Source organism: Manacus candei, unplaced genomic scaffold (assembly GCF_025592945.1).
Source record: "Manacus candei isolate 608988 ecotype Guabito, Panama unplaced genomic scaffold, ASM2559294v1 h1tg000019l, whole genome shotgun sequence".
Lineage (NCBI taxonomy): Eukaryota > Metazoa > Chordata > Aves > Passeriformes > Pipridae > Manacus > Manacus candei.
Window position 1 is genome coordinate 149,786 of NW_026138067.1, and position 27,451 is coordinate 177,236.

The 27,451-nt window shown below is 40.2% G+C and overlaps 1 protein-coding gene and 1 long non-coding RNA gene across 6 annotated transcripts in view; one reads left to right on the forward strand and one right to left on the reverse strand.

Annotated features, from left to right (window-relative positions):
* RIPK2 (receptor interacting serine/threonine kinase 2) lies at positions 1 to 27,396 on the forward strand. 5 transcript variants are annotated; one of them, XM_051785103.1, is made up of 11 exons: positions 1 to 2,426; positions 5,279 to 5,432; positions 6,606 to 6,761; positions 9,039 to 9,196; positions 13,243 to 13,292; positions 13,641 to 13,802; positions 16,686 to 16,771; positions 16,952 to 17,041; positions 17,455 to 17,560; positions 20,559 to 20,741; positions 21,529 to 21,852. In XM_051785103.1, the coding sequence occupies exons 1-11, from the start codon at positions 2,236 to 2,238 to the stop codon at positions 21,660 to 21,662; spliced, it is 1,470 nt and encodes a 489-aa protein (XP_051641063.1). In that variant the 5' UTR covers positions 1 to 2,235; the 3' UTR covers positions 21,663 to 21,852. The 5 variants fall into 5 exon arrangements, with proteins under 5 accessions (XP_051641063.1, XP_051641062.1, XP_051641061.1 ...); XM_051785102.1 differs by lacking the exon at positions 21,529 to 21,852 and adding an exon at positions 21,869 to 27,396 and having other exon boundaries at positions 4 to 2,426; positions 13,644 to 13,802; XM_051785101.1 differs by lacking the exon at positions 21,529 to 21,852 and adding an exon at positions 21,869 to 27,396 and having other exon boundaries at positions 1,282 to 2,426.
* Positions 20,486 to 27,451, reverse strand: part of LOC127470054 (uncharacterized) — a 9,183-nt gene continuing 2,217 nt past the window's right edge. The window contains exon 2 of the long non-coding RNA XR_007904154.1: positions 20,486 to 20,835. This is a non-coding gene — a long non-coding RNA (uncharacterized LOC127470054). The remainder of the gene's footprint in view (positions 20,836 to 27,451) is intronic.

Here is a 27,451-nt window from a genome sequence, read left to right on the forward strand (position 1 = left end):
AGATACAAGGAAAGAAAAGCATTTTACAAGTCTGTATCATCATATACTGATCACATAGTAGCCGCCCTCCTAGATTTCGCAAGCTGAAGACTAAGCTCACTGACGTAGCTGTCACACTTTCTGAACCATTCATTACAACCCTATCAAACCACTAGGAATACTACACACACGAAAACTATCCTCTTTGCTGTGGACCTTTGCTTATCTCATTATCAGTGGAGATCTTCAGAGAATTCTCCTGTGAAAGGAAGAGTCAGACCAAAGACTTCTTAACAAGAATGAAAAGGACTGTGTGGGAAATCTCACAAGTTCAGAATTCAAAGAAGAAACCAAGAGGCAGCTATTTATCTGTCACATGATCTCAATACTGTTTCCATCATTTAGAAACAGTATTTAACAAAAACTTCTGTTTTATCAAAAGTTTGATCTACTTCAGGACCTCAGCCTTGCCGCCAAACTGCTGTTAGGGATAGGGCTTAGGCAGTCACAACACCTACAGTTCCAGGAACACTGCATGTCAAGGGAAGCATGGCACTGCACCAACATTGCTGCCTCTACATCCACATTTTAGAACCACAACAACTTCCTTGGGGTTTAAGTTAGTATACTTAAAACTATATAATATACATTAAATCAACACAGCACATGGCAATAAAGTGCAAATAATTTTTTAGTATACTGACATAATATCTTAATGGGAAATATCACAAGCATGTATTTACACATTGGTTTTGTAGTGTAAGCTCACAGTAATTGTCCGTTGCATAGTATTTTCTTAGGAAACAAAATCCTTCTTATATATCAAAGCTGAAATGGTCTGACAAATAGTACTACCAACATGATAAATACAGAGAGGGATATGCATAAACATATACCCAAAAACTGCATATTGCAAATATTGCCTCAAAATTACAATTCTGGGAAACCACCTAGTGGATCTAAAGGACACAGGCTAAGTGAAAACTGAAAGTAGAGTAAGTCACTGCTTGCTTTATATGGCTCCTCGGTATGTTCGTAATGCTGCAGCATTTGGAGGATATAAGTCATCCAAGATACAAGAAAATTGGAAAAACAGCAAAGCTAATAAAGTACTAGGACCTAGACAGAATGGAAAAATAGTTGCCATGCCTTAAAATGAATGCTGTGAAATATTGAACAATATCGTAGTCTGAAAACTTAGCTCCTTTCCCTCATTCTAACCAATCCATATGTCTCACCATCACTGGGAGAAAAGAGGAGAGGTGAAAAGCCACAGGTGTTTAGGCCCTGATCCACACACATGGAAAGGTGATTTACTGTTTACCTCTATTTCATCCTGTGGAACTGTCACTCCTTGTGGAAAGCTACAGACCTCTACCTCTAAATTAAAGCATTTTGTTAGTCTGTGAGAACTTGACTTGGTGAACAGGCCTTACGAAACCTTCCTGCGCAACCCTCGTGTAAAGCTCTCATAAACACCTCAGTGTATCAGGCGGCTTGCCTTGAGCAGGGGCAAGGGTGAACTCGCACTTACTGGAAATTTTGAAATTACCTTTTTGAAATGCCGCTATCCTTAAAAGTCTTCCTAGTACAGACAGGAGATAAGCAAGTGCATGAGATAACGCTCTTCTCACTTCACCTGAGCAGTGAATATATCTGGGATGGGGCACTGAGCAACCTGGTCCAGTGGCAGGTTCCCTGCCCATGGCAAGGGAGTTGGAACTGGATGATCTTTAAGGTGCCTTCCAACTCAAACCATTCTATGATCATATGGAGTGAACGAATCACTGTGGCGATCTGCGTTCGGCTCTGGCATCCTGCATCATCTTTCGGAAACAGAACTAACACGTCCCTCGCCGCCCTCCCGGACGGAGGGGGATGCTTCCCTCTCTCCCCCTCTCCAGCCTGAGTAATGCCCCCGGCTGGGGTGGGGGGATGTTCCATCCATGGCCGAGGGATGACTCCCGGTACCTGGCTCCCCGAAGGAGGAGACTCCTGCCTGGCGCCGCTCTCCCGGGGTCAGCGGGGACCGGCTCTGCGCTCCCTCAGCTCGCTCCTCCCACCGACGCGGGAGCCGCGGGAGGCCCTTTCCGTGCGGAAGGGAAGTGGCTCCTCCGTGGGGCAGAAGGAGGAGAGGATCGCCGGCACACCGGGGAGGAGGCCGGCCGGGGAGGTGTGGGGAGAGGCGGGGAAGCGGAGTGAGGGGAGAGGAAGGAGCGGCGCTCCTTGCTCTCCGGGGCCCGGTGGAGTGGGAGGATGAGCAGCGGGGACGGCGGTGAGGGCCGGGCGGGCGCCATCAGCTACGCTCTTCCCTCCATCCCCTCCAACAAACTCCCGGACTTGCGTTTCATCAGCCGCGGCGCTTACGGGACCGTGTCCGCCGCCCGCCACGCCGACTGGAGGGTCCCGGTGGCCCTCAAATGCCTGCAGGGGCCGCTGCTAGACAGGTAACGGGGTGGGGAGGGGACCGCCGGGATGGGGATCGCTGGGGGGCGGCCCGGGGGCAAGGACAGAGCTGAGCCCGCCTTTCCCTAAACTAAGCAAGGGGTCCCACGAAGCCAGAAAGGAGTCGAGGTGTCGGCGAAGATGCCGGCGTGGGATTCTCAGGTCGGTGAATCAGTCCTGGTGTTCTGGTAGGCAGCGTTGCATTAAATCCCTGGGGAGGGGATTCCCAGGAAGAGTGAATCGGCTTGAGCTACGAGAAAGTACGTACCAGCCCGGAGCTTCCTCTCTTTCGATTGTCGGAAATGGGTGGTTTCGGTCTCGACCAGCGGGACTCTAATTAGGTTGTTTCTTTTGGAGGCTTTTTATTATGCAGTGTGCGCCTTGATTCCTCCTCGAGGTGGGATTGGCAGTGTGGCTTCTTTCTGGGCCTGTTGGTTATTGACGTTTTGTTGAAGTATCAGGAGGGTGTTAAAGTACAGTGATTACTAATAGATTTGTAGTTTACAGAGAGAGAAAGAATATAGAGGATATAGGGAACATGCATTAAAGATTGCTTCTAGCTCCTAGAAGAAACTTCTCTGACACAATGCACAATTATTATTTTTTCCCCAGATCTCACAGTAATGAGAGAAGCTGATTTAAAATAATAGGCTTGTAGGCCCCCATGTACAACTGATATTTTCAGTGCTGCAATCATATTCCCCAATTTCCAGCAACCCAAACAGCATCATGTTTATTGCAGGAGCTGTCACTCCATGTAAGGGGGCAGCAAGTTATAATTTTTCATCCATCTCTGTCTCATTCAATCCCTATAGTGCCAGGATTTTACTATATCAATGCAAATTTGCCTCTTCTAGGCTGTCTGAAGCCTGCCTGACTGCAAACCTGCCTCTTGAGTCTTATCTCGGTATCTTCCAGCTTTATTACCTCGGGTTTCTCTGATCTAGTACTATGCCTTTAGGCAGGGTAGCTTCACTCAAAAAGGCTGCTAGTCTTGTAACCCAATATACTAGATTATGACAAGTTGTTTCAAACTCTTTTTCTTCTTATTACACAGGTACATATACACGGGCGTTATCTCTGAAATCTTGCCTGAAATCTCAGTTATGTTGCGTTCTCTGGGGGAGGAAGGGGTGTTGTGGTTTTCATGGTTTTGTTTTTTGGGTTTTTTTAATTTAAATGTCTGCTTAAATCCCTGCTAATCAGGAATACAGTGTTTATCCTCAGAACTCAGCTGGGGAAAAACATCAAATGTTATTTTTGGCCTTGCAAGAGTTTGGATTAGTGTGACATCTTACCTATGAAATTATGATGAAAAGGGAAAGCAAGGTAATCAAAATAATTCAGTCACCTACCATATATCATGCAAAGCTCAGAAATGCTATTAGAAGACTGAAAGCTGTAAGAAATATGTTTTACCTGAGTCTCTGCAGCAAGTGATTTGTTGGTTGTATAGTATAAAATGCCAGCCTGTAAGTGCTTTGAATAAGAATTCATGGTGCAGTTAATGCACCATGTCCTATGCATGTCCTATGCATGCCAGAATATGGTGTGTGACCAGCCAAAGAGCAAAGCCAGCTGGGAAGCTGTTGTGGGCATGTACTCATTTAGGCATTGCTCAGTGCCCTTCTGGTATGGAGCAGACAAAGGTGAAGTGACTTAAAGACCCAGGAATAGACTTTGGTATGTTGCAATTTGTTTCCCAGCTACAGCTGAATCCCATGCAAATGTGTCTGGGAAAACCCCTAGTTTCCTTCAAACCTAGTCTTTTCTGGAGAGAGGGAGGAAGGGATATAGTTGTGTGTTTTCTCCCATGCTTTTCTCAATGGCTGCGTTCCTAGAGTTTCCTATAATAAAAGTCTTTTTCTGTCACATAGATAAGGACCTCGATTTCACATCCATCTAAAGTCAAAGTTTTCCTATTTTAAAAGCAGCAGGCTTTAGTTCTCCAGGCTTCCTCTTTTCCCTGTATACCCTGACAGCCTTTTCTTTGTGAGGGCTGGATCCACATCTGTGGGTCCAGACTGCCCTGAGCTCAATGGACACAAGTGGCTCTCGCCCGGGAGCTGTGTAGCCACATTAACAGGGAGCTGTGCTGAACAAATCGTGATGGGCATAGCCCTGGCTTGTACACTGCTGTGCCCCAGCACAGCCCTATTGCTTCTGAATCAGACTGGTTAATGTCCAAAGGATCAGTTTTAAATGTGCTGTAAATGTCCTCTATTTGGATATTCTGGCAGGTACTTCTACCTGTACCAATCTCTGCTGGTGTGAGATCTAAATCTTTTTTCTCAGAATTATCCTTCATGGCCCAAATATCCTCATTGTCAACAAACCCATTTTTTTCAAGACTATTTGAGATATAAGGCATACCAAAGAGTTAATATTTTTAGGGATAGAAGCATGCACAAATAAAACTTGAGCTTCTCGAATGCACATGCTGCAAGGTCTGAATTTGTAAAGACGCATTAAATCCAAGTTTTTGAGGAGTTCTGAGGTAAAATAGGACAAATGTGGCTGGTTATTACCATCATGGTTGCAAAGAATGGTGGAAGTTGGGAGTTCTGACTGTATCCTTGTTTACTGGAAACACGATGAAATGTGTGATGGAAATAGAGAGATTTGTGTGGTACAACAAAACCGGGGAAGCTGTCTTGTCTTTGCATTTGCAGATTCTAATTTATCTTATGCTGTTTTGTTATCAAAACAGTGTGATAGAAATCAAATGGTGAAAGGTGGTGGTGCTGCACACAGGGATATAATTGACAGAGAATATAGTGAACACGACATTTGCTTTGAGTCTTCTACTACTGGTATGCTAATGTTTTTTGTTTGTTTGCTTGTTTTCTTCAAGTGATAGAAATCACCTTCTAAAAGAAGCAGAAATATTACACAAAGCCAGATTTAGTTACATTCTGCCAATTTTGGGAATTTGCAACGAGCCTGAATTTCTGGGGATAGTAACAGAATACATGACAAATGGATCATTAAACCAGCTATTACATGGGGTAAGTATACTTACAGTCTTTAAATAGATACCTGGCTGCTTCAAATAGATTGCAATTTCCATACTTAATCAGTATAGTTAAGTGTATTATGAATAATATTTCACATTGAAAGACAGTAATTATCATTAGTAGTTTTTGGTGTTCTGATAGACTTTTCTGTATCTCAAAAAGACAACCTAACTCAGTAGACTTAAGTTTTATTGAACTTTTTCCTTTAATGTTGTGACCTATTACTAACTTTATGTTGAATTATTATGTAGAGTCACTTTAAAAATCTCTATTGTTCTCTACTTAGGTGCTGAAATACTTATGTGTACTTCAACCTGGGTTTCAGAATTACTGCAGATACAAATATTGAGGGTTTTTTCCCGAGTTTGGGTATTTCTAAAAAATAAATTGAAGATTTTGACTTTAGTTTATAGAAGCCAAATGTTGCTAATCTAAACAATTATGAATATTTCTACCAGATCTTATTCTCTAAGTTCTCCGATGTTGAACTCTCAGCTGCTCCCATTAGCTTGGCCTGAATGTACAGTGTTGCTACTGTAAAGCTCCTGCAGTCGTCTCAAGAGCACCTCTTTTGTACCTTTAATCAATACGAATCTCGTGCATTAGAGAGCTCATCTGTGGGTTTTTCATAGAGGCATTACTGTCAATATAAATTTTAAGATTTCAGTTGAGTTTTACTACCTTTTTCTAGATGTATTAATATTTATAAAGGTAATATTTTGTGCTTAGTTTCACCACAGCTTTTTTTTTACCCCAGTGTCAGTTGAAGATATGATTCTTGGCTGCCTTTGTGTAGTACTCATAATCTGTGGTTTCAAATTTCATGCAGAAGTTCATCTATAATTCATATTTCCGCGTGAATGAGTAATGTAGTAAAATGCTCTATATCATGTATAGCAGTCATGAACTATTATGGGAATGCCAGGGGATGGAAACATAACACTTTTATGCAGTGTTATTTATGCATGATTTGTGCATTTGTTTTAACAGCTAATCAGTCTTAATGCTCCATTACAGTTTTTTAAGGAGTTTGTGTAATGTATCTTTTAAAAAGATTGCTGCTTGCCCAAGTCACTTTCTTTTTCTTCTAAAATAAGCCTTTGTGTTATCCTGTTAGATCAAAACAGAGGATTATATTCCAGGTTTGTGGTTTTATCTTGGCAGAAAGACATATATCCTGACATTCCTTGGTGCCTGAGATTCCGCACTCTTTACGAAATTGCTTTGGGAGTAAACTATTTGCACAACATGAATCCTCCACTGCTGCACCATGACTTAAAAACCCAGAACATTTTGCTGGATGATGAGTTTCATGTCAAGGTAGAGTTATTTAATTCTTATGTTCTTCAGTGTCTAGAATGAGTGAAAGTGTTTTAATTAATTTAGAGGAGGAAGAGTGAGGTTGTGGCCATACAGAGAGGATGTCATTGTATGCTGGACTTTTTCTTCTGTCCTTGCAGACAGAACTTCTGAGTTTTTCTTTTTGAAAACTGCATTGCTCAGGTGTAGATTTTATCCATCTGAAAAGACTAGAAAGACAGAATTTGGGCTGTTTCTGCTATAGCAGTGGATGATAGTAGTAGTGAGTAGTAGTTCTTGTGTGTCAGCCTTCCAAGGGTAGCTACATCTGACCCTTTCCGAGAAGAAAATAGAGAGTGTACCTGTCTGAGATGCTCAGACAAGTTACTTTTGGAAGACAGTATGTCAAATTCAAATGTTAATACCCCCCTGGATATTTATCATGCAATATATACTTATCTATTCTCTTAGTTCAGTATAAGAACATGTAAAACATAACTGTGAAATCGGGACATGTTGGAAGATGGCTTTTGTGACACTTCTGAGAACAAGCAAAGATACACAGAGAAGTAATTCTGCCTTTTGAAATATCACTGCCATGATGTGAAAAAAAGACTAAAAGTACTTCTGACAAAATGGTTAGGTGCTTCCATAACTGCAAGAGTTCAGTGTGTTGCTTCTTGTTTGTTTTTTTTTAAAGATCCTTTATTTTTATAATTGATAGAATATATTATTCAAGTAAATGGAAGAGCTATTTTGCACTGAATTTATACTTGAATGGTGAATGTTTCAGTTTTTACCATGAGACGAATCTCTGTGAGTCCTTTGAGCAAAGATCCAGTGCTGCTTTCTTTTCTCTGTTGCACAGAAATTTTTCTTGGCCGCAGTGTGCCTCACGGGGCATTGTCTCCGCTCACACCCTCAGCAGGTCTTACCTCCTCCCACTCGGTTGTGCTGGTATTGCCATTTCTCGAGCTTCCTGATAAACCTGATCAGGGGACTAGCCCAAGTAATTTTTTTTATCCACTCCATTTTTAATCCCTAACAGCACTGGTGTGGTTTGGTGCTCTGACTGAGTGCATCTGAACAATTGTTTTGCTGGAGCAATTGAAAGGAATAACTTAACTCTTGCACACTTGCCCTGCCTCCTGTAAGGAGTGTCTTAGGGTTCTAAGTGTCTTTTAGAGGTAAAGCTAGATTCTCTAGAATTAGGAGAGCTGACAGGAAACGCAAGGAAGGTTATCACCTATGCTAAATAGAAGAAGTATTGCGTATGTATAAAAGTAACACCACTAAGCGCTACTGACTGTCCCTGATCTATTGAATGAGCAAGAATTAAGACAAATTACAGTGAGGAAAGCTTGATGAGAGTGAGTTGTAGAGAAAAAAGGTTACTTTTCATTGGGTATTTTGACTGTACACTCTTCAGAAAGCTTGTTTTTGATATTTTAGCTGCTACAGTGCTTGCACAGGCATCTTCCTGGAAAATGATTTTGCTCTTACACAAATGCTGGCCAAGTGCAGCGCTTGTAGCTGGCTGTTTGTCTTTCTCCCTTGAATGCCAGGCACTCTGCAGCTCAGCCAGCAGGTGTATTTTGCTGGCTGTTTGTGTCCCTATCCGTAACCTAGCCTGATGACATCCATGCTGGCTCATGGATGTCTGAAGATGTAAACTGAAGTCAGTTAATTCTTTATGTAGATGTACTGTAACCTGTAGAAAGGGACCAGGCTTCAAGTTGCACAGTAAAGAAAATATTCAGCAGCTTTTTGCAGAACAGAATTTCAGAATATCAGATTTATTAATTCAGGATTCATATATCACAGTTTTGTGAGTGAGATGAAGTACCCTAAAATTTTTCTGAGAGAGGAACTGCCTCGGCATATTGGCAAGCTAAGTTACATAGAGCTATTATGATTTATACTAAACTTGTGATTTCTTCATAACCGGGGAGCTAGAAGTAATCAGTGATTTTTATTTGCTTTTTTTCAACACAAGAAAGTGATTTTTGTCATAAGGTACAGATTTCTATAGCAGATTCCCCAGCCACAGAGTATATGAGTTCTTCCTTAAAAGAACAGCACAGAGCAGTGCTGGAAGGATAGCGTGAGTCATGATCTGGGAATGCTGTATGAAGTGGAGCTGATGTTTCCTGTTGCTAGAGGAACCACATACTCTTTGTATGTCAGGTTAAGGACTTTGGGTGACCCCTTCTTCTGAGCATACTTCAAGAATTTTTAACAACTGTCAACAGATAAATCCAGTTTTTCTTCTACGAACAACTGATTTGGCCTTTCCAGATTGCAGATTTTGGCATGTCCAAGTGGCGTGTCATATCCATGTCACAATCACGAAGTGAATCCTCTTTGCCAGAAGGAGGGACAATTATCTACATGCCACCTGAAGACTACAACCCCAGTCAGAAAACCCGGGCAAGTGTGAAACATGATATCTACAGGTAACTCGTTCTCAAGTGCGCTTTGAAATTTGAATCCAGATTTGATTTTCTGAACCTACATTTTTAACATATTCTCAGCAATTTTATTATTTTCAGTAGTAGTAGTATCATATGGGTATAGGCAAAATGAATTGGAAAATAAAAAATAAAAATTGAGTGACTCATTTCTTGTCACGGTGACAAGTGTAATGCTCCAGAAATTAAGCTGGGACTACAGTAGCAGGTAGAGGAGACTGGTTTCTCTAGATGAGTGTACACATACAGACAATGTAGGGAAAGAAAAAAGCTATTCACACCATTAAATCAATGCACATACTCTTGTAATCTGTGCAGATCAATTAACATAATTTGCAGAATGCACTTGGGAAAGAAGAAAACATGTTTTTGGAAAGGGAGTAGGTAAAAACAGGTTAATGGGGTTGGAGGAAGTATTTAGAAGGATCTACTCAAGGAATAACTTACTTTATGAAAGTTCAGGTAGTTTTGCATTGGTCAGTTCTGAGTAGAAGTAATAGAATAGTAAGGAGCGTGGTGGTGGTCCTTATAACACAATTGCTCTGAGGATATTAGAATTATAGTTAAATAGTCTGAAATGGTTTGGAGAGCTCAAAGATGACTTGAAGGATTTGGGGGGGAGTTGTCATGTAAATGGAGAGCGAGGAGGCATAAAGAGGCCAGTCACTGTGACAAAGTCCATCTCTCTGCTGCAATCTTTGATAGGATTGTATCTTGGTGAGAGATGACCATTCTCAAGAGAGTCTTAGTGACTTATAGGTAGACTACTATTTATCTTAATTATCCCTTACTCTTAAGGGGCACATGAAGTTTCTTGATGTTCCTGTCCAAAAAATACAGATGGCAACATGCCTGCTCTCCTCACCCTTTGATGAGAAAATACACACTAAGAAAACATTGAAAAAGGAAAAATGGTGTATTATGGGAAAAAAAAGTATGACTGGTGTCTTAATGAGTGAGTGGAGATTAGGAAGACAGATGATGTTAGTTAAAAAATATGTGCAGAGGAATAACAACCAAATGGGAGAAAATAAGAGAGCACACATCAGCAGAAGGGCATAGAAAACTGATAAATTAGGAAGGAAAGAAACTGTGTGAGAAGAAAGAAAAGAAACTGAGACAACATCAGAAAGAAGGATGACAGTTCATGCAGGAAGACATGAAGGTGGAGAGACAGTGAAGGACCTCCAGAAAGGCCACACAGGAAGATCTGTGCTCTTGTAGTGGGTTGGCCCTGGCTGGATGCCAGGCACCCACCAAAGGCACTCTCACTCCCCTATGCAACTGGGCAGAGAAGAGAAAATGTAACTAGGAGTTCATGAGTGGAGATAAGGACCAGGAGAGATCACTCGTCAAATACCATCACGGGCAAAACAGACTCATAGTGGGGATATTAATTAAATTTATTACTAACAAAATCACAGCAGGATAATGAGAAGTAAAATAAATCTTTAAAACACCTTTCTCCCTTCCCCAGCCTCCTTTCCAGGTTCTACCTCCTCCCCCCCAGCGGGGCAGGGAGACAGGGAATGGGGGTTATGGTCAGTTCATAACAGTTTGTTCCTGCTGCTGCTCAGGGAGAGTTGTCCTTCCCTTGCTCCCTGTGGGGTTCCTCCCATAGGAGACTGTTCTTCACAAACTGCTGCCATGTGGGTCACTTCTCCATGGGGTGCAGTCCTTCAGACACAGGCTGCACCAGTGTGGGTCCCCCACAGGGCCATAAGCCCTACCAGGAAAACCTGCTCCAGCATTGGCTCCTCTCCCCACCTGTCAGCAGATTCATGCCAGGACCCTGCTCCAGCATGGGCCTCCCATGGGGTCACAGCCTCCTTCATGCATCCACCTGCTCTGGAGTGGGTCTCCACCATGGGCTGCAGGTGAATCTCTGCACCCCGATGGTCCTCCATGGGCTGCAGGGGCACAGCTGCCTCACCATGGGCTGCACCACGGGCTGCAGGGGAACCTCAGCTCCTGCGCCTGGAGCACCTCCTGCCCCTCCTGCTGCACTGACCTTGGTGTCTGCATTGTTGTTCACATATTCTCACTCCACTCTTCTCTGGCTGCAATTTCATCTGTGCAGTAACTTTTTTTCCTTCTTAAATATGTTATCATGGAGGTGTTACTGTCATTCCTGATGGGGTCAGCCTTGTCCAGTGGCAGGTCTATCCTGGAGCAGTCTGGCTTTGGCTCTGCCAGACACGGAGGAAGCTTCTGGCAGCTTCTCACAGAAGCCACCCCTGCATCCCCCCAACTACCAAAACCTGGCTATGCAAACTGAATACAGGCCACTATCAGAAAGAGATTCTATAAAGCAGAAATAAGAAAGAAAAACGGGAACAGTGTAAAGGGGAATGCTTCAGTGTTGTAGAACTGAGAAAATAATCTTGAATTGTAGAGAGATTCCAAACTGAATGAAAGGCTGGATGTCTAGTTGACCACAGCTGAACGTTGTTGAGATATTTAAGCTAATTTGTGAGGAAGGATCTTTCTTAAAGAAAGAAATCATTTAAACAACAGTCAAGCAGCATTAACTCTTATGAAAGGGACAAAAAAATCAGCCTGCATAAATTTATCAGGAATGCATCAAAAAGCAGACTTTCTGACAGGGAGGACTGCTTTTATTAAAAATTACATGAATAAGTTTTATCACTGATTAATGTTAAAATATGAACAGAATAAGTAGTTAGGAAAACTCAATTTATATGATTGATTTTAAGCACCAGTTATTTCTTTCTTAAATTTTTTTATTCTTCTTAATTAGTAGCCATCAGATGCTTAAAGGCAGTTACATGTATGCAAAATGTGGTATTTCTTAGTGATGTAGGAAAGTAGCTTAGTATATTCACACCAAGAGTGTGGAGCAAGCCTTGAGAGCAATTTACTGTGGTGATTATTATCTGGAACAACACTGTGATAATGCTTGTAAAGACTTGGCCTGGAAGCATGGAACTACACACTTGTCAGCACCTCGCATTTATTCTGAAGTTACTGAAGCTTTAGCCTGGATTATCTTTTCTAAATCTGGGTAATGGAACCAGATACTTGAGTAATATGGTAGGATTAGTATTAGGACCTTTCGGGATAAATCATGGAATAGAGCTTCATTCACATGTGGTAGAATATGCCAAGAGAAAATTGGAGAGTGTCATAAAATGTAGTGATAGCTTTGATGACATTTTTGATGTGCATCTGAAAAAAGGACCAGGAATGGAATGCTTCATTGAAATGAAATCATCTAAACTGGTTCAAATTACAAAGTTGCTTAAAGTCATCTTTTTTAATATACCCTGATGGCTGAATAGAGTGACTAGTCTACTAAAGGTGGAGCAAGCTTGTACTCACTGAAACACTTCCCTTTCATGCTGATGTGAATGGAAAGAAAAGGCCACCAGTTTTAATAAGCAGATGTGTGTTCAGTCTCCTAGCAGTAGTTCAGAGTGGTGTTCCCAAGAGTTGCTTTTGGGAAGTGAGTGCTGTGTGCAAGTGGCATCTCTTCCTATAGAGAAGATTGCATATGTTGAAGGTATATGGGAGGGGAAGCTGGAGTGTGCATCCTGAGTGGAAGTTCATACCTTAGGTGTGCGTCAAAGCCATCCTCCCTGCTAACACCCAGCTTCCCTCAGGAATGTCAGGGAGTGTCAATCTGGACTGGGGAAATGCCACAGTATTGCTGTTAGGACAGAGCAGTTGGGTCTCTGGGACTCAGTTTATGTGCTGAGATTTAAACTGCATGTGCATAATTCACAACATATTACTAGAGGAAAGTTAATACAAGTTTGGAATAGGAGTTTATATGATATGTACCTTTTCTGTATTTAATATTATTAACTAGTTCTAGTTGAAGTCACTGGTTAAAACTCCTGTTAGTTTTCATATATTCAACCATCATTGTAGTTAGCTACAGTCAGTCCCATGTGTGTTTACAGGACCATTTACCAAAATGTTTTACACAAATATAAAGCTGAGCACATTGTGTTATTAAGTGTTGGTAATCTAAAATAACGCCTTCTATATTTTTATACTTTAAACAGTTATGCAATTATCATGTGGGAAGTGATGTCAAGGAAACAGCCATTTGAAGGTAAGGCCATGTCTTCCTTTAATTTATTTTTCCCCCCTTAGGTAAAGGTTAAACCTGAGACCTGGGTACCAAGGGACTTCATTTTAGAGGTTACTTTTTAATGATTCAATTTGTAAGCTTGTTGAAGAACACTTTGAGATACTTTTCAAATTACACTCTTTCTTGGTATTGTGGGTTTTTTTATTACAGTGTTGTTTTATAAATTAAAAATACATTTTTTTTAAAAAGAAACAGGAACTTATTTTGATGAACTGTAAATACTATATCTACAAACTGAATTATTCCTCCTGTAGTAAGCTGTTTATTTTGCATGTATTTCTAATGACTGCATGATATCTGTTTTGACAGAAGTTATAAACCCCTTGCAGATAATGTACAGCGTGTCACAAGGACAACGACTAGACTTAAGTGAAGAAAGTTTATCAATGGACATTCCTCATCGAATGCTCATCATAAGACTGATGGAAAGTGGATGGGCACAAAACCCAGATGAAAGACCATCATTCTTAAGTGAGTTTGCTTTGCGTAATGAGAAAAGATTTTTAAATTACGAGATTTCTGTTGGACATGGTTATTACAGACCAAGGTTATAGTAGCAAAAGGGAAATGGTAAGGAGGTGAAGAGATACACGTGCTTGGTCTTGCTGCTTATGATAAGGGTCTTGGCTGCTTCCATCATGTATGTAAACAAACTTTTATGAATGGAATTACGTGTGTGCCATAAAACCATGTTGTTTGTTGAAGTCTTTTGCATTTACCATCTCTTAATTTAACTGTAAAAAAGCAGCATGTTTTGTTTGACTACTTGTGTTTGGGTTTTTTTGTTTGTTGTTGGAAGAGGATTTTGGTTTCTTAAGGTGGGGGAAGTAAGTATAGAATGAGTATTGTGGGATTTACAAGCAAGCTGAGGAACACACCAACAAACCATTGCACATCAGATAAACCATAGTAACTTCATCTTGTGTTTGCATCTCAGTATAAATCTTTTTCACTGAGACTTTATCTTTGATTGTTCCACCTCCTTTATCAAACAAGAACTAAACTTTTCATCTTTTCTATGTTCAGCTTTTTGTCCATGAAACCAAATACAGCTATATTCAGCCTTTTTTACAATGGTTTGCAGAATTTAGAGAATAAGACTGAAATGTGAGCTTGTAGAGATTAGAGTGACAGAGTGTGAACTGGAAAAGTTGTGGTTTTATTTCTGAAAGCCTGTGTTTCAACTTAACCAGCACACTTTACTTGCATAAAGGTAATTCCATCAAAATTGACAGAGAGGGATTACCTGTTTTCAGCTGTGAAATTTGTTCTTGCGACTGTTGCTGTGGTCACATATGTCAGGGTGGTGAAGTGAACAGTGGTTCCTGCAGCTGCCTCGCTGTGCTTGTTTAATTTGCATGGGCTTTACAAACTTTCAGCCTGCCCCTTTAGAAGATGTGATTCTAATTCAGTATGGAAAGCTGTGTTGCCTTGGAGAGACTAAAATGTAGAGTAAGAGATTTACTGAAAATATTCAAACATAGAACAGTACAGAGATCTGTTGCTCAAAGATGCAGTTACTCAAATGCCAGGGTTTTTTAGTTGATGCTTTTTGCTTTTAGGGTTTGATTTGATTTGATGGGGATAGGGGAGGGGGCATGTTTGGGTTGGGTTCATATGTTGGGTTCATAACTTTGGGTTTTTGCATCCATTTAGCAGAGGACAAAATGGGAAACATCCAAACACGTACAACGTCTTCATGTTGAGTTTACAGTCCAAAATGAATTACATGATTTTTGGAGGCATTTTTATTTTTGCCTTAAGAACATTTTGAAATGCCAGATTATGTTGGAGTCTGATTTGTATGTAAATTGTGGGTATATATTTTATTTTTTTCAAGCAAGAAAATATATCTATTTAGAATATTTTCTAAAATCGAAAGGAATAGACTCAAAATCATATTTCTGTATGTGTTCTTGCTTTCCTCTGCCAATTAACAAAAAAAAAAATCAATTAAAGTCTGTGGTCACACTGAAGGGATAATTACCTGGGATATGTACTACAGTGTGACCAAACTTGGTTTCAGTTATTAGTGCCGTGCCTGTAGTAAGATGGTCTTTGAAAAAAAACATGCATTGCTTTTCTTCTACTATCGTAAAAAGAAAGAGGAAGTTACAAAACTGTTGCAAAGTTAAGGGAAGTAAAGCTCACTAATGGGGAAATTTTGCAATTACCATAGGACAAGGACACAGACACACACACAAAAACACCCAAACCCCCTTTTTTTAAAATAAGCTTTAAATAGAAAAGCTCAGCTAACCTGTCTGTTCCTTAGAAATAGAGGATAAAGACTGCTTATCACCATTGCTCCATATATACTTGGAGTGTGTCCCTACAATTTAATTATAGTCAAAATTATAGTCAACAAAAATTAACAATACTAGTATTTGAGTGTGGAAAATGATATGCCTTTAAAACTGTGGTTTAGCTGATACAAGAAAATAAGAATCTCAGTATTGAATGTATGTCTTGAAGATGCTAGTGGATAAAAGTTAATAGGGAAGAAGAGTGGTAAAATTGTAGTAAAAAGTAAAAATATGTTAACAAGGATGCAGTGTGACAGGTTGTTAGTATGATAAATGACTTCTGCTGAATTAGTGAGTTCATGGAAATGCAGTAGAATTCTGATACATATCATCCTATCCTGAGGTTTTGTTGTATTTGAGCACAGTTTCAAAGATATTTTTATAATACAGTCATCTCAAAATGTTCAATATTTAGTATTATAAACTTTTGGAAGCAAGAGCGCATGTGGTCATTTCCTTATTGTACTGTCCTGTACCTCCCTCTGTGAGCAGATGATTTTAGCTTCTCTGGCTTGCTGCATTTGATGAGAATGAGAACAATATCATTTGGTTTCACTGGATGTGATAGTCAGTGCCTTGACTATCCCATCCTCTCTGGCCCTGCCTCACAGCATGTATTCTGGATAGTGCTGTGTTGGGGGTGCGTTTATTTTCCTTGTATAAATTTTTAACACCTCTTCTGGAGTGGGAAATCAGCAACCCACTCTGAGGTCTCATGGTGTTTGGTCCCATTCAGCTAATCAGGCTTGATGGGTCTACCTTGAAACACAGCAAACTCACCAATCTGTCCATTCCAGGAATGCAAGAGTTGCAGCACTGTCCTGGATCTCTTTTGTTACAGAATGATGAAGTGGCTAGATCAGGACAGGGTTTCTTTTAGTGGTGTGAACTGTTTTAACATGTGGAAGCAGGAAAGCTGTTTAGCAGCATGTGTTTTGATATATGTCAATAGGCACATTATTTTTGTAAATGTAAGAAAGATGCTTTAGCAAAATGACAACTTGATTTCCACTTCAAACCATTCACAAAGTACTCTTTCTTTGTTTAGAATGTTTAATAGACATTGAGCCAGTTCTGCGGACATTTGATGAAATAGCTATGCTGGAAGCAGTAATTCTGTTAAAGAGATCAAAGGTAAGTAGCTTTTGTTACAGTTTTGAATTGGTCAAATAAGTTGGTAACTTTTGCTTGCTAAAAGAAATGTGATCTTGTTTGTCATGTATCTAATCTTGTATCTGGTTGAAGCATGTGTTTGTACAGAACTGTCATCTTGTCTTATAGCAGAAATTTAATACGGGTAAATGTCTCTTCCAGTCACTATATGAATCACAAGGTATTTACAAGAGTGGAAAGAAAGCAAATGTGGAGCAGATTTCTCTAAATATACCTCTGAATCCCCAAAAGGTAAATATTTTACATGTTGCATTTGGTATGTCAGGATCCTGTGAGCTTAAGAAAGGGTTAACTTAGTAAGGGGAGTAGTTCTGCACTTTATTTTCCTGTGCAGTCAGGAAAGGCATAAAATTCATCACTTGAACCAGAGTGTAACAAATGCATATCCATATAGGGCTATTTTGATCCTTAATGCTTCTGCTTTTGGTTCTTGCTGGTATTTAAACTTGTATGCAAAATTGCTATCACGTTGGGAAAAATACAAGTATTAGGATTATATGATTTCTTTACTTTTTTTTGTTTGTGTTGTCTGTTGAGCATTTAGATAGCAGGGAAACACAGTGATGGGGAAATTCTCTGTAAAAAAATTGGAACTTCATATTTATTTAACATGCATGTTCAATATACACCTGGATTTATTTCAGGAAACATATTCTGGCTCCATACAATGTGATGCACTTCCCCTTCGGAGCATCTCTCCAGATATATCAAAACTCACATCTATCCCACAGTGTAATATCCTTTCATCAGGTGAGATACTCTTGACTTTGTGTAAATTTAAGTTGCCATTGCAGCTTTACACTCCCACTGTGACATTGCATTTACATAGCAGGAAATTGGGTCTCTGTTTATGTCAGAAAATAATGTGTTTTTTAAACTTAGTGCTTTGAGTAAACTAGAGGTTTTAAGCTCTGATTTTCTGTTCCTGTCACTGGGAAATCTCCACAGCTGACAGCTTTAGTTTTCCTGCTCTGGGTTGTTAGTTCAGAGATAACATTTACTTGTCCCTTAATTGTCCCTTAAAACTCTTGGTGGCTTAGTTAACTGCCTTTTTTTTTTTAATCTGTGAACTACTTCTAAATATAAAAAGGCTACACATTTTGAGGCATTTTTGAAGCTGAGTAAACTCAAAGTTTCCAGTGCAACTCAACCTCTAGATCATTTTTAATTCAATAAATAAAAATGGCTTTAATAGATTGCCTTGCAAAAGTTGCAAGACTTGCACAGACCTTTTGTAGCTGTCCCCTTTTCTGAATAAAAGTTGGCAAAATTCCCTCAGAAAACTCAGTTTTGAAGTTTTACTGACATGAGAAGCCAGAAAAATGCAATGGGACCCAGGTGGAGTAGCAATATATTGTGAAACTAAAACTGCATTTAAGTTTATTCCCTTGGTGGAATGCAAACATATTTCAAAAGAATGGAGTATCCTCTGGCTTTGCGGGGACCAGTAATGTGAAAGCAGGCAAAAAATTGACTTCAGTGCTATAAAGTATGGACATAAAAAAGGGTTTTTTTCCCTTCTGTAGCAAGCTTTTCTTGGGAATTTCTTTAAGTTTAAACAGCTTTTTTCCCTCTTCCCATTTCATTTCTGATTTAGAGAGTAATCCTTTCATATATTTTGTTTTGCTAGGTGAACTTTTGAAGTCCCTTTATAAAATATACTTCTTTATTCTTCTGGTATGCTACTAGTCCTCCTTGTGCATATTCTAACTTGAGTCATTAAACTAAGACTACCAGACCTCTACTTACTACTATGAAAGACTTGACAAATGGTTCTTTGCCTTAAAAAAACGCTCTACTCAGTATACCTTAGAATTGTATTTTTCCTTTCTCACAAGACCCCTCGTTACAGAATAATCTACCTAGGGTTTTTTTTCCTCATCTCACTTCCAGTCATTAGACCTGCTTGAAGCAGAAAATTTAGATCTCGTATTTTCCTTCTGAATTTCCACTTCTATCATTTCAGTCTTCTAGGTCAACTAGGTTCTTTCTGAGTAACTTGTGTCAACCTGATTTTTTTTCTGAATAACATCTGAATAAATCCCATTAGCATGTTTCTCTTTGAGGGAGCTGGAGTTGTTTAGCCTGGAGAAAGGGAGGCTCAGGGGAGACCTTATTGCTCCCTACAACTACCTGAAAGGAGGTTGGAGCCAGGTGGGGGTCAGTCTCTTACCAACAAACAATATTAACAAGCAATAGGATGAGAGGAAATGGTCTTGAGTTGCGCCATGGGAGGTTTAGATTGGATATTAGGAAAAATTTATTCACAGAAAGGGTTATCAAGCATTGGAACAGGCTGCCCAGGCAAGTGGTTGAGTCAGCAGCCCTGAAGATATTCAAAAGACATGTAGATGTGACCCTAAGGGACATGGTATAATGGTGGACTTGGCAGTGCTGGGTTAATGGTTGGACTCGATGATCTTAAGTTCTTTCCAACCTAAACAATTCTGTGATTTTATGATTATACTTTTTATGCTGTGATCACTAGTCAGGGTCATTGTCTCATATCAGTAAAATCCCAGCAGTTTTATCTTTATGTTATTAAATTAAACTTGTGTGCCTAAGGATCTATAACAATCTATCCCAGCAGAGCTGCTTAAAACACTTCTCTTAAATCATCTTTCACTCACAGTAGTTGTCTCCTAATTCTTTCTCATTCATGCAGTAGATAATATCTGCTGCTTCACACTACATAGCTCTGCCCAACTTTCTCTCTTGTTCTTGAAATAAAATACTAGTTACTGTGAGTTCTAGTCCACTATTTTTAAAATACTTAGAATGTAATTTCTTCCACATTTTCCTATTCCTGCTCCATGTACTTATAGACATATTCTTCTACAGGTCAACAGTGAACTGGGAATACACCTTCAGATTCCCCCATTGGACAGGTAATCCCTAGTTGTCCATGGGGCTACCTCATTTTGTCTTTAGATGTTCATCTGAATTCTTATATCTGCATCTCTGGTTCTTAGTTAACATCTCTTTATCAAGTGACACTGTGAAAGTCTGTAATGAAAACTGTTTACAGAATTAGGCATATGTCCTGTAGTATGTTTCTCATCAGCTGTTTGTTATCTCTTCTGTGAGTCATTCCTACTGCTGCTTTCATATCCATCATCCTTTTCTATAATAAAAAATCCTAAAACTAGAAACTATTAAGCTTCCCAGCTGATAGAAATACTTTTTCTCTTTATTTGCAAAAGTTTACATGAAGCTTTCTTGAAGTCATATCATATTTTAATGGACTACAAAAAGCTTCCATTGGCCTCCCACTGAATGTTAACATTGCTCCTCATGTCCTTGTCCTTCACCTGAATCTTTCTTTTAATGTTATCACCTTCGTTGTACTGCCAAACTTCGTCAAAATAAATGAATCTGCTTTCACATTGACTTCTAGTTACCTCTCCATATACTCAAAGGATTTATTTTGTTTATCTAGTCCCTACAAAAAATTTCTGTCACACAGAGCTTTTCCATCAAAGTTCACGTCTACTAGATTTGTACTCTCAATGTTTCTTTAAAATAAAACAGGACCGCCAAACCCATGGTCAAGCCCTGGTACAATGTAAGGGACATAAATGTACTCAGAACTTGAATATAAGGACTAATATGTTGTATATCATGTGAAAGTAGTTTGTTTATGAGTTGTTTTATGGAATTACTCTAAATAATCTCTGATGGCTTTATTTTATTTGAACATAGAAGTAATACATCTTGCTCTTTTTTTTTTCTCCTTTTTTTTTCCAAGATGGAAATTCTGGGTGTCTATACTCTCTCAGCAGCCAGAGCACAGATGACAATATCTCTGTAACTCAGAGTGCCAAACTTCTTGTGCATCCATGCACAAGTAATGTTCCCTCATCTGACAGGAGTATTTCAGATGCCTCGAAGTCTGCATCGTGTATACTGCAGTCGCCACTGATTCCTTCAGGTATGGCAAACGCTGTTTAATTCCAAGACCCACAATAAGTGTTCTAACATCAAATATATGTGTGTATGAAATGGAAACTGGAACTGTTATCCATCTGTAAAATGAAAACAAAGCATCTGCAAATTAAGAATACAAGTAATTCTGTCCTTGTAGACTTAGAGTACAAAGTAAGCAAAACCAATGTAAAATGTGACCAAGTACACGTACCTGTAGGTCCTAGATTTTTTCTTTCCTTTTAAACAGACTTAATTCCTGCTGCCATGGGTCTTCTTTATCCCATTCCCTTTGCTCATATTATTTATCCTATCCCCTACTGCTGTAACAATGCTGCAGTCCAGCAGAACAGGAAAAAAACTTAGCTTGAACTAGTCATCTTTGTTGCCTGTCGCTTCTCACTTTTTAAGCTAGTCAGTCTTCTGTTCAGTAATGGTGAGGCAAAGAGAAAGCAGAAGCTGTGTCAGCATCTCACACAGAATCTCTACTACATCTTCTGTGTTAGCCTATCCATCAAATAACTGTTAAAAGTGTGCTTCCAAAAAAGTTAACAAAAAGAAACTTTAATGCATGATGAATTATTCAGAAATACATATTTTTGAGGGAACACACAATAACATGCAATTTTATAAAGATTTGTTGCATCACCCTCTTCCGGAAATAGGAGAATCTACACCTTTTCACTGTGTGAATCCTCATCTTGAGGAAAATACCAGGAAGCTACAGGGATGTTTTCAGTAAACTTCAATAAAAATCCCCCTGGAAAGTGAATTTACCACCTCTCTCTTTTTAGTACTAGGTCGGGTTGAACACTGGAACAGGTTGCCCATGGAGGCTGCAGAAGTGCCATCACTTGGAGATGCTCAAAATTCAGCTGGACAAGGCCCTGAGCAACCTGAGTTATGCTTGAAGTTGGTCCAGCTTTGAGCAGGCTATTAGACCAGATGACCTCCTTGAGGGTTCCTTCCAACCTAAATTATTCTGTGATTCAGATAGAAAAGATACTCTAACTGCCAAATTTGACAAATTGGAGCATTTTAGCAGCTCTTTCTCAGCTTGTTCTTTGTTCTATGGCAACATTTATTGACAGACAGTTACAATCCCTTTTTTTTTTTAATCCTCTCTAATCTCAGATTTTGTATTGGAAACCATACAGCAGAATGTAGCTCATCAGTGGATCCAAAGTAAAAGAGAAGAAATTATTGATCAGATGACTGAAGCATGTTTGAATCAATCACTGGATGCTCTTCTAGCAAGATTTTTACTCATGAAAGAAGATTATGAACTTATAAGCACCAAACCTACAAGGACATCAAAAGTACGACAACTGCTTGATACTTCAGACAGCCAAGGAGAGGAATTTGCCAGAATTATAGTACAAAAGTTGAAAGATAACAAACAGCTAGGACTTCAACCTTATCCAGATGTTGTATCTAATTCTCAAAGACTGCATCCTTAAATTTATTCTCTCTATATGAAACCATGTGAATATTTCTTACAATATGATTCTTGTTTCTATATAGTAGTTTTATATATGTGCTGCTTTGTCCTCACAATGCCTTTGTAGTCTCAGAAATGACACCGAGTTCATCTAGCCTGCATTTGGTGAGTGACCAGTTAATCAGTTGGAGTGCAATGATAAAGCTGAACATTTGGCACTCTTTTACTCACTTTTTTAAAGTATTTTGTTTATACATGACAAAGAAAAACATTAAATGTTCCTTGTTTTACATATTTGCTGTTCATACATAGCCTTTCCTTTCACCTGACAGGATTGAGACAACTCATCTCAACGTGCAGTATTTGTTTTTCTCCCTCCATCTGCTCTTTCCCATAGAGGAGGGAAATAATCTAGCTGCTCTATTCTGGGGTTATTATGCTGTGTGTATAATAAATTTTCTTCCTTAAGCCATACAGGAGAAGAGTGATAGGTGGGAGGAAGTTTGCATTGCATTTTTACAGGATTTTTTTTTTATTGTTTTGTTTTCTTTTCCCCATTTTATTGCCATGGCAAGCGCTTCAGACCACTGCACAAGAAGAATGTCAGTCCAAAGAGAAGCCTTGAGGGCAAGGAGGATATTATGCTTGTCATCTTTGTTCTGCTCAGAACTGATACATTAGAAAGGCTGCAGCTGCAGCCTTTTACATTATTTGGTTACAACTGCTTAAACTTAAACTATTCCTGAAATCATACTAGGATGAGATCCAGGTAGAGGTTATATAAGGACATCCTTAGTTAATACCTCTTTTACATTTCCTTGGTTAATACCTCCCTTACCTTTGTCATCTGCCACAAAATCATGTTACTAGATCAAACTTCTAATTAAATTTTATTTTTAGTATTTATGTGATGAGCAGTAGTTGGGTCTGTACAAGGAACAACCATGCACTGCCCTGCCCTGCCAGGCTGGAAGTGATGTGCATGGGTCTCTTCTGCCATGACCTGCCTTAACCTTCTCTGGACAACATATCTGCCATCATTTTTTGTCTGAAGGATGGTGCTAACAGGTTGAGGCACAGATGGGGCCACCTGAAAGGAAAAGGTATGTGGAATTTTTTTTCAGCTCATTTCAGAACACCTTAGTGACTTTACCTAGTGACTTCAAAACTACTAAAAAAACTACTGGTTTTAATTTGTCAGAACACAGCACAGGCAGATTATTTTTGCAAGCACTAATAAATAATTTCAGTTTCTGCTGACACTGTATAAAATTTGGTAAGTGATGGCTGTTTCAAAACCTATAGAAGCTTCCAAACCTATATAGCAGGAAGCCCCATTGCAGTGATTCAAGCTTCAGTGTAGTCATTACTAATTGCCAACAGCTTACTTTTTTCAATATCTTTATTACTTTGTGAACTGAATCACAAGAGTTCAATGTATAGTTTATTGCGTAGAAAAGGAGTGGTTTAAAATTCTATTTAATAAAGTAAGTTTTTGGCATAAACTGGGAATTTGCCTTTTATCCTGCTTCTCTCTGGAGGCCGGACAATTCAAACTAGAAGGCTGAGACCAAGATCATGGAGCAATGAATGGCTGTGCTTTTTTCTAGAACAAACCTAATGGAGTCTAGCAGGGAGAGGTGCTGAGGAAGGCTGCCAGAAATGCCAGTGGGTGTTTGGTGGCAGAACTGTGTGTTTCACTGCATGTCACACTTTAAGCCACACTTGTTCATTACTAGTGGCACCTAAAGAAAGCTGTGTCTTGCAAGGCGCCAAAATATCATTTCTTAGATTTGTGTCCAAAATTCGCCATGTATTAAGAGCTTTCCTGAACTGTGGTTTTAGTAACTATAAGAACAGAGGCTTCTCTAGGCGTATATGATCAAGATGGTATCTACATTCGATATCGTACTGATGGAAGCCTATCCAGCCTAAGGCGACTGAAGGCCCACACCAAGACCTTAAACCATCTTGTCCGGGAGCTGCTTTGTGCTGATGACGCCGCCCTTGTTGCCCACACAGAAGCAGCCCTGCAGCGTTTAACATCCTGCTTTGCATCCACTACTGAGCTCTTTGGGCTGGAAGTCAGCTTAAAGACAGAAGTTCTCTATCAACCTGCACCTCAGGACGTCTTACATCATCCCCATATCACCATTGGGAAATCAGAGCTCAAATCGGTTCAGCAGTTTAATTACCTAGGTAGCCTCATCTCCTTGGATGGTAAGGTTGCTGGAGAGATAGACAACAGGTTAGCAAAGGCATATAGTGCTTTTAGAAAACTCCATAAAAGAGTTTGGAGAAATAAACACTTGAAGAAAAGTACCAAGATCAGTCTTTACAAAGCCATAGTGCTGTCTACTCTCTTATATGGATTCGAATCATGGGTCATCTACCACCACCACCTGCAACTCTTAGAACGCTTTCATCGATGCTGCCTCCATACAATCCTAAACACCCACTGGTCAGATTATGTGACCAATACATCTGTTCTAGAATAAGCAGCAGTCACAAGTATTGAGGCCATGTTACTGAGAACACAGCTGCGATGGGCAGGGCACGTCTCCAGGATGAAGGACCACTGCCTCCCTAAGATCCTGCTTTATGGTGAACTTGACACCGGCTGCCGCAAGAGAGGAGCCCTGAAGAGAAGATACAAGGACTCCCTGAAACAACATCTCAGCCTTGGTGATATTGGTCAACATAACTGGTCTACTCTGGCCTCAAATCTGGAGGTCTAGAGACACACTATCTTTAACCCTACTTCTTTTGAGAACGCACGCAGTATCACTCTTGAGAAAAGACAACGCAGAAAGAATCATGTCTTGCAGAATATTCCACCTAAGGAGTCTTTCTGCTGTGCCTTTTGCAATCGGACTTGTCTATCTCGTATTGGCCTTTTTAGCCACCGGCGCGCTTGTAACAAACATGGGTAGAGCCCTTCCCAAATCTTCGCTCGCAAAGCCCAGCCATGCATGAATATTCTTATAATAGGGTCTGCATGAGTTGCAAACTTTGTAATTCTTTATTTTAAAAAACATGTAAGAAGGTAAAAGCAGTCCTGCTATGTGTAAAATGCCTTGGCCTGCCAGGTGGCATCTGATGTCTCATGTCTGGGGATCTGCACCTTCTTCCCATTTCCCAACTCATTGAAAGCAACTTCTCCCTTAGAGCAAACAGAGCTTTGTCACAGCAAGATGCCATCCTTCCTAACTCTACATGCCATGCACAGGCTGGCAGACTGATCTGAATTTGTGATTTGTGCTGTTGGACCTTCTCAGTGCTGCTGCAGCCCCTTTGCGGTCACTGGCATCTGTCTGTTCTGCAACCTGCCAGTGAGCCTGCTGCAGCTTTTCTGCCAGAGCCCATGAGCTGCTCTGACCAGAAACCATGTAAGGATGGGTGGGAGAGCCCTGGGGAACAATGGGGTAGATTCCAAAACTATGCTATGCTGTGGTAATTGCCCACCCTCCAGTCTCTTCATAGTGGTGTGGTGGGGAGAAAACAGACATAGAAGATGAGGACCTACTCTAAGACACCTGAGTAAGGGCAAAGAGCATCCTGCTGCTTTCTAAAGGCTTCCCACTGACTCTTGCTTGGTGGTACAAACTAGCTTAGAGTCACTGAATAGTTATAATGATAAATATGGCCTACAGAGTCACATTCAGGAATGGTGCTGCCAGGCTGCTGCAATTGCTGTGGGTTGCTCCCCTTCATGTGCCATCACCCAGAGGTGGCACAGCTGCAGGAAAAGTAATTTTCTACCCCCAGTCCTGAATATGCCCACACCTGTAAGGCTATGAGAGTTCTAACCAAAGTTCAGCCTTCCAAGGAAACCCTGAGGCCACACAGTTGAAAAACTCTACCCAATCTCCCGCTTCTTTTCTTGAACCCTGAGCCTCTCTCTATGAGGGAGTAGAATCATAGAATAGTTTGGACTGTAAGTGACCTCTAAAGGTCACCTAGTCCAACACTTCTGCCATGGTCAGGGACGACATCAACTAAATCATGTTGCTCAGAGTCCCATCTAATCTGACCTTGAACGGATCAGGCATCAGATACCACCTCTTTGGGCAACATAAACCTACCCTCCCCAACATGTTAGGTACACGCACAGATTTCCTTGAGCAAAATGGAGAGGAGGCAGCCACAGTTGGGACTTGAAGGATATAGATGAAAACATAAGGAGAATGCTTTGGGGTAGGCATGGGGAAAAGGAGGTGGAAGTTGTGTGCCTGATCCACACAGAATGGGAGAAGGGTGAGTGGAGATGGCAGATGTACGAGTCAACATGAGCCAAAGTCTGACAGTTCTCTTGTTTTACAGTTGTTTTAACAGTATTTTGTACACTCCTCACTTCTTCATAGCAATTCTTAACAGTTTTTCAGCTTTTTCACTCCAAGGGAAAATGCTGCTGATGTTTCAGACTAATAATACAAGCTTTTCTTTGAGTCACAACAGCTTTTTGAAAGCCTTTCAAAATGTGCATGTGGAAATGTCTTTTTACATGTACAAAGAGAAAAATAGAAACATAGGAACACGCATATTAATTTTGCATTTGTTAGCACTAGATTTCGTACGCCACTTTAGCACCTAGTCACTTAGTAGTGGCTGTTCCTCATGTTCTGCTCCCATACCTGAAGTTAAAATGATTAGTAGAAGTTTCTTGACATGGTCTGTGAGCTATGTTCTGTCCTGCATCAACTTCATGGCAAAGTAAGTGAAGATATGATTTTACCAAGATGGCACAAGTGGTGGCCTTTGTTGGTCATACAGACTCTTGCAGCTAATGGTAGAGGGTGTTTGGCGGTGTGTTTTCAGTCGGGGTTAAGCATAAGTGCATCTGTTGTAGATGAGGACTGTAGGAGCTGGTGCTGCCTGAGCACTAAGGCAGAGGTAAGGAACTGAGGAAAGCTGAGGACTTGGTAGAGGTGCAGCTGAGCTGTTTGCTGCAGCTGGACAATGGTAAGAATGAAGAAGGATCTGGAAATAATTGAAGTAGTCTTGTTTCCAAGACTTGTGCAGAGCATGAAAAGCCTTCCTAAGCAGTAATGGAAGTGTGGGCAGGAAACCAGAAAGTGTCACAGGCTTATTCAGGCAAGAATACCTCACTTTGTTGTTCCATAAGCAAATGTGTGTGTATATGTAACTATAACACACAGAAGAATTGCTATGACCAGTAAGTTGGTACAGGAGAAGCCTCACTGCAGAAGTTCTTGTTAAATCCTGCAAGATTGTAAAAATGAATAAGAAAAACTTGTTACAAAGGCAGTCACATT

Excerpts from the sequence above, each read along its gene's own strand:
- RIPK2 (XM_051785101.1), top strand. The coding sequence starts at position 2,236 with ATGAGCAGCGGGGACGGCGGTGAGGGCCGGGCGGGCGCCATCAGCTAC. Across the intron at positions 5,433-6,605 it reads TAAACCAGCTATTACATGGG|AAAGACATATATCCTGACAT; the intron begins GTAAGTATACTT and ends TTATCTTGGCAG. Across the intron at positions 6,762-9,038 it reads ATGATGAGTTTCATGTCAAG|ATTGCAGATTTTGGCATGTC; the intron begins GTAGAGTTATTT and ends TGGCCTTTCCAG.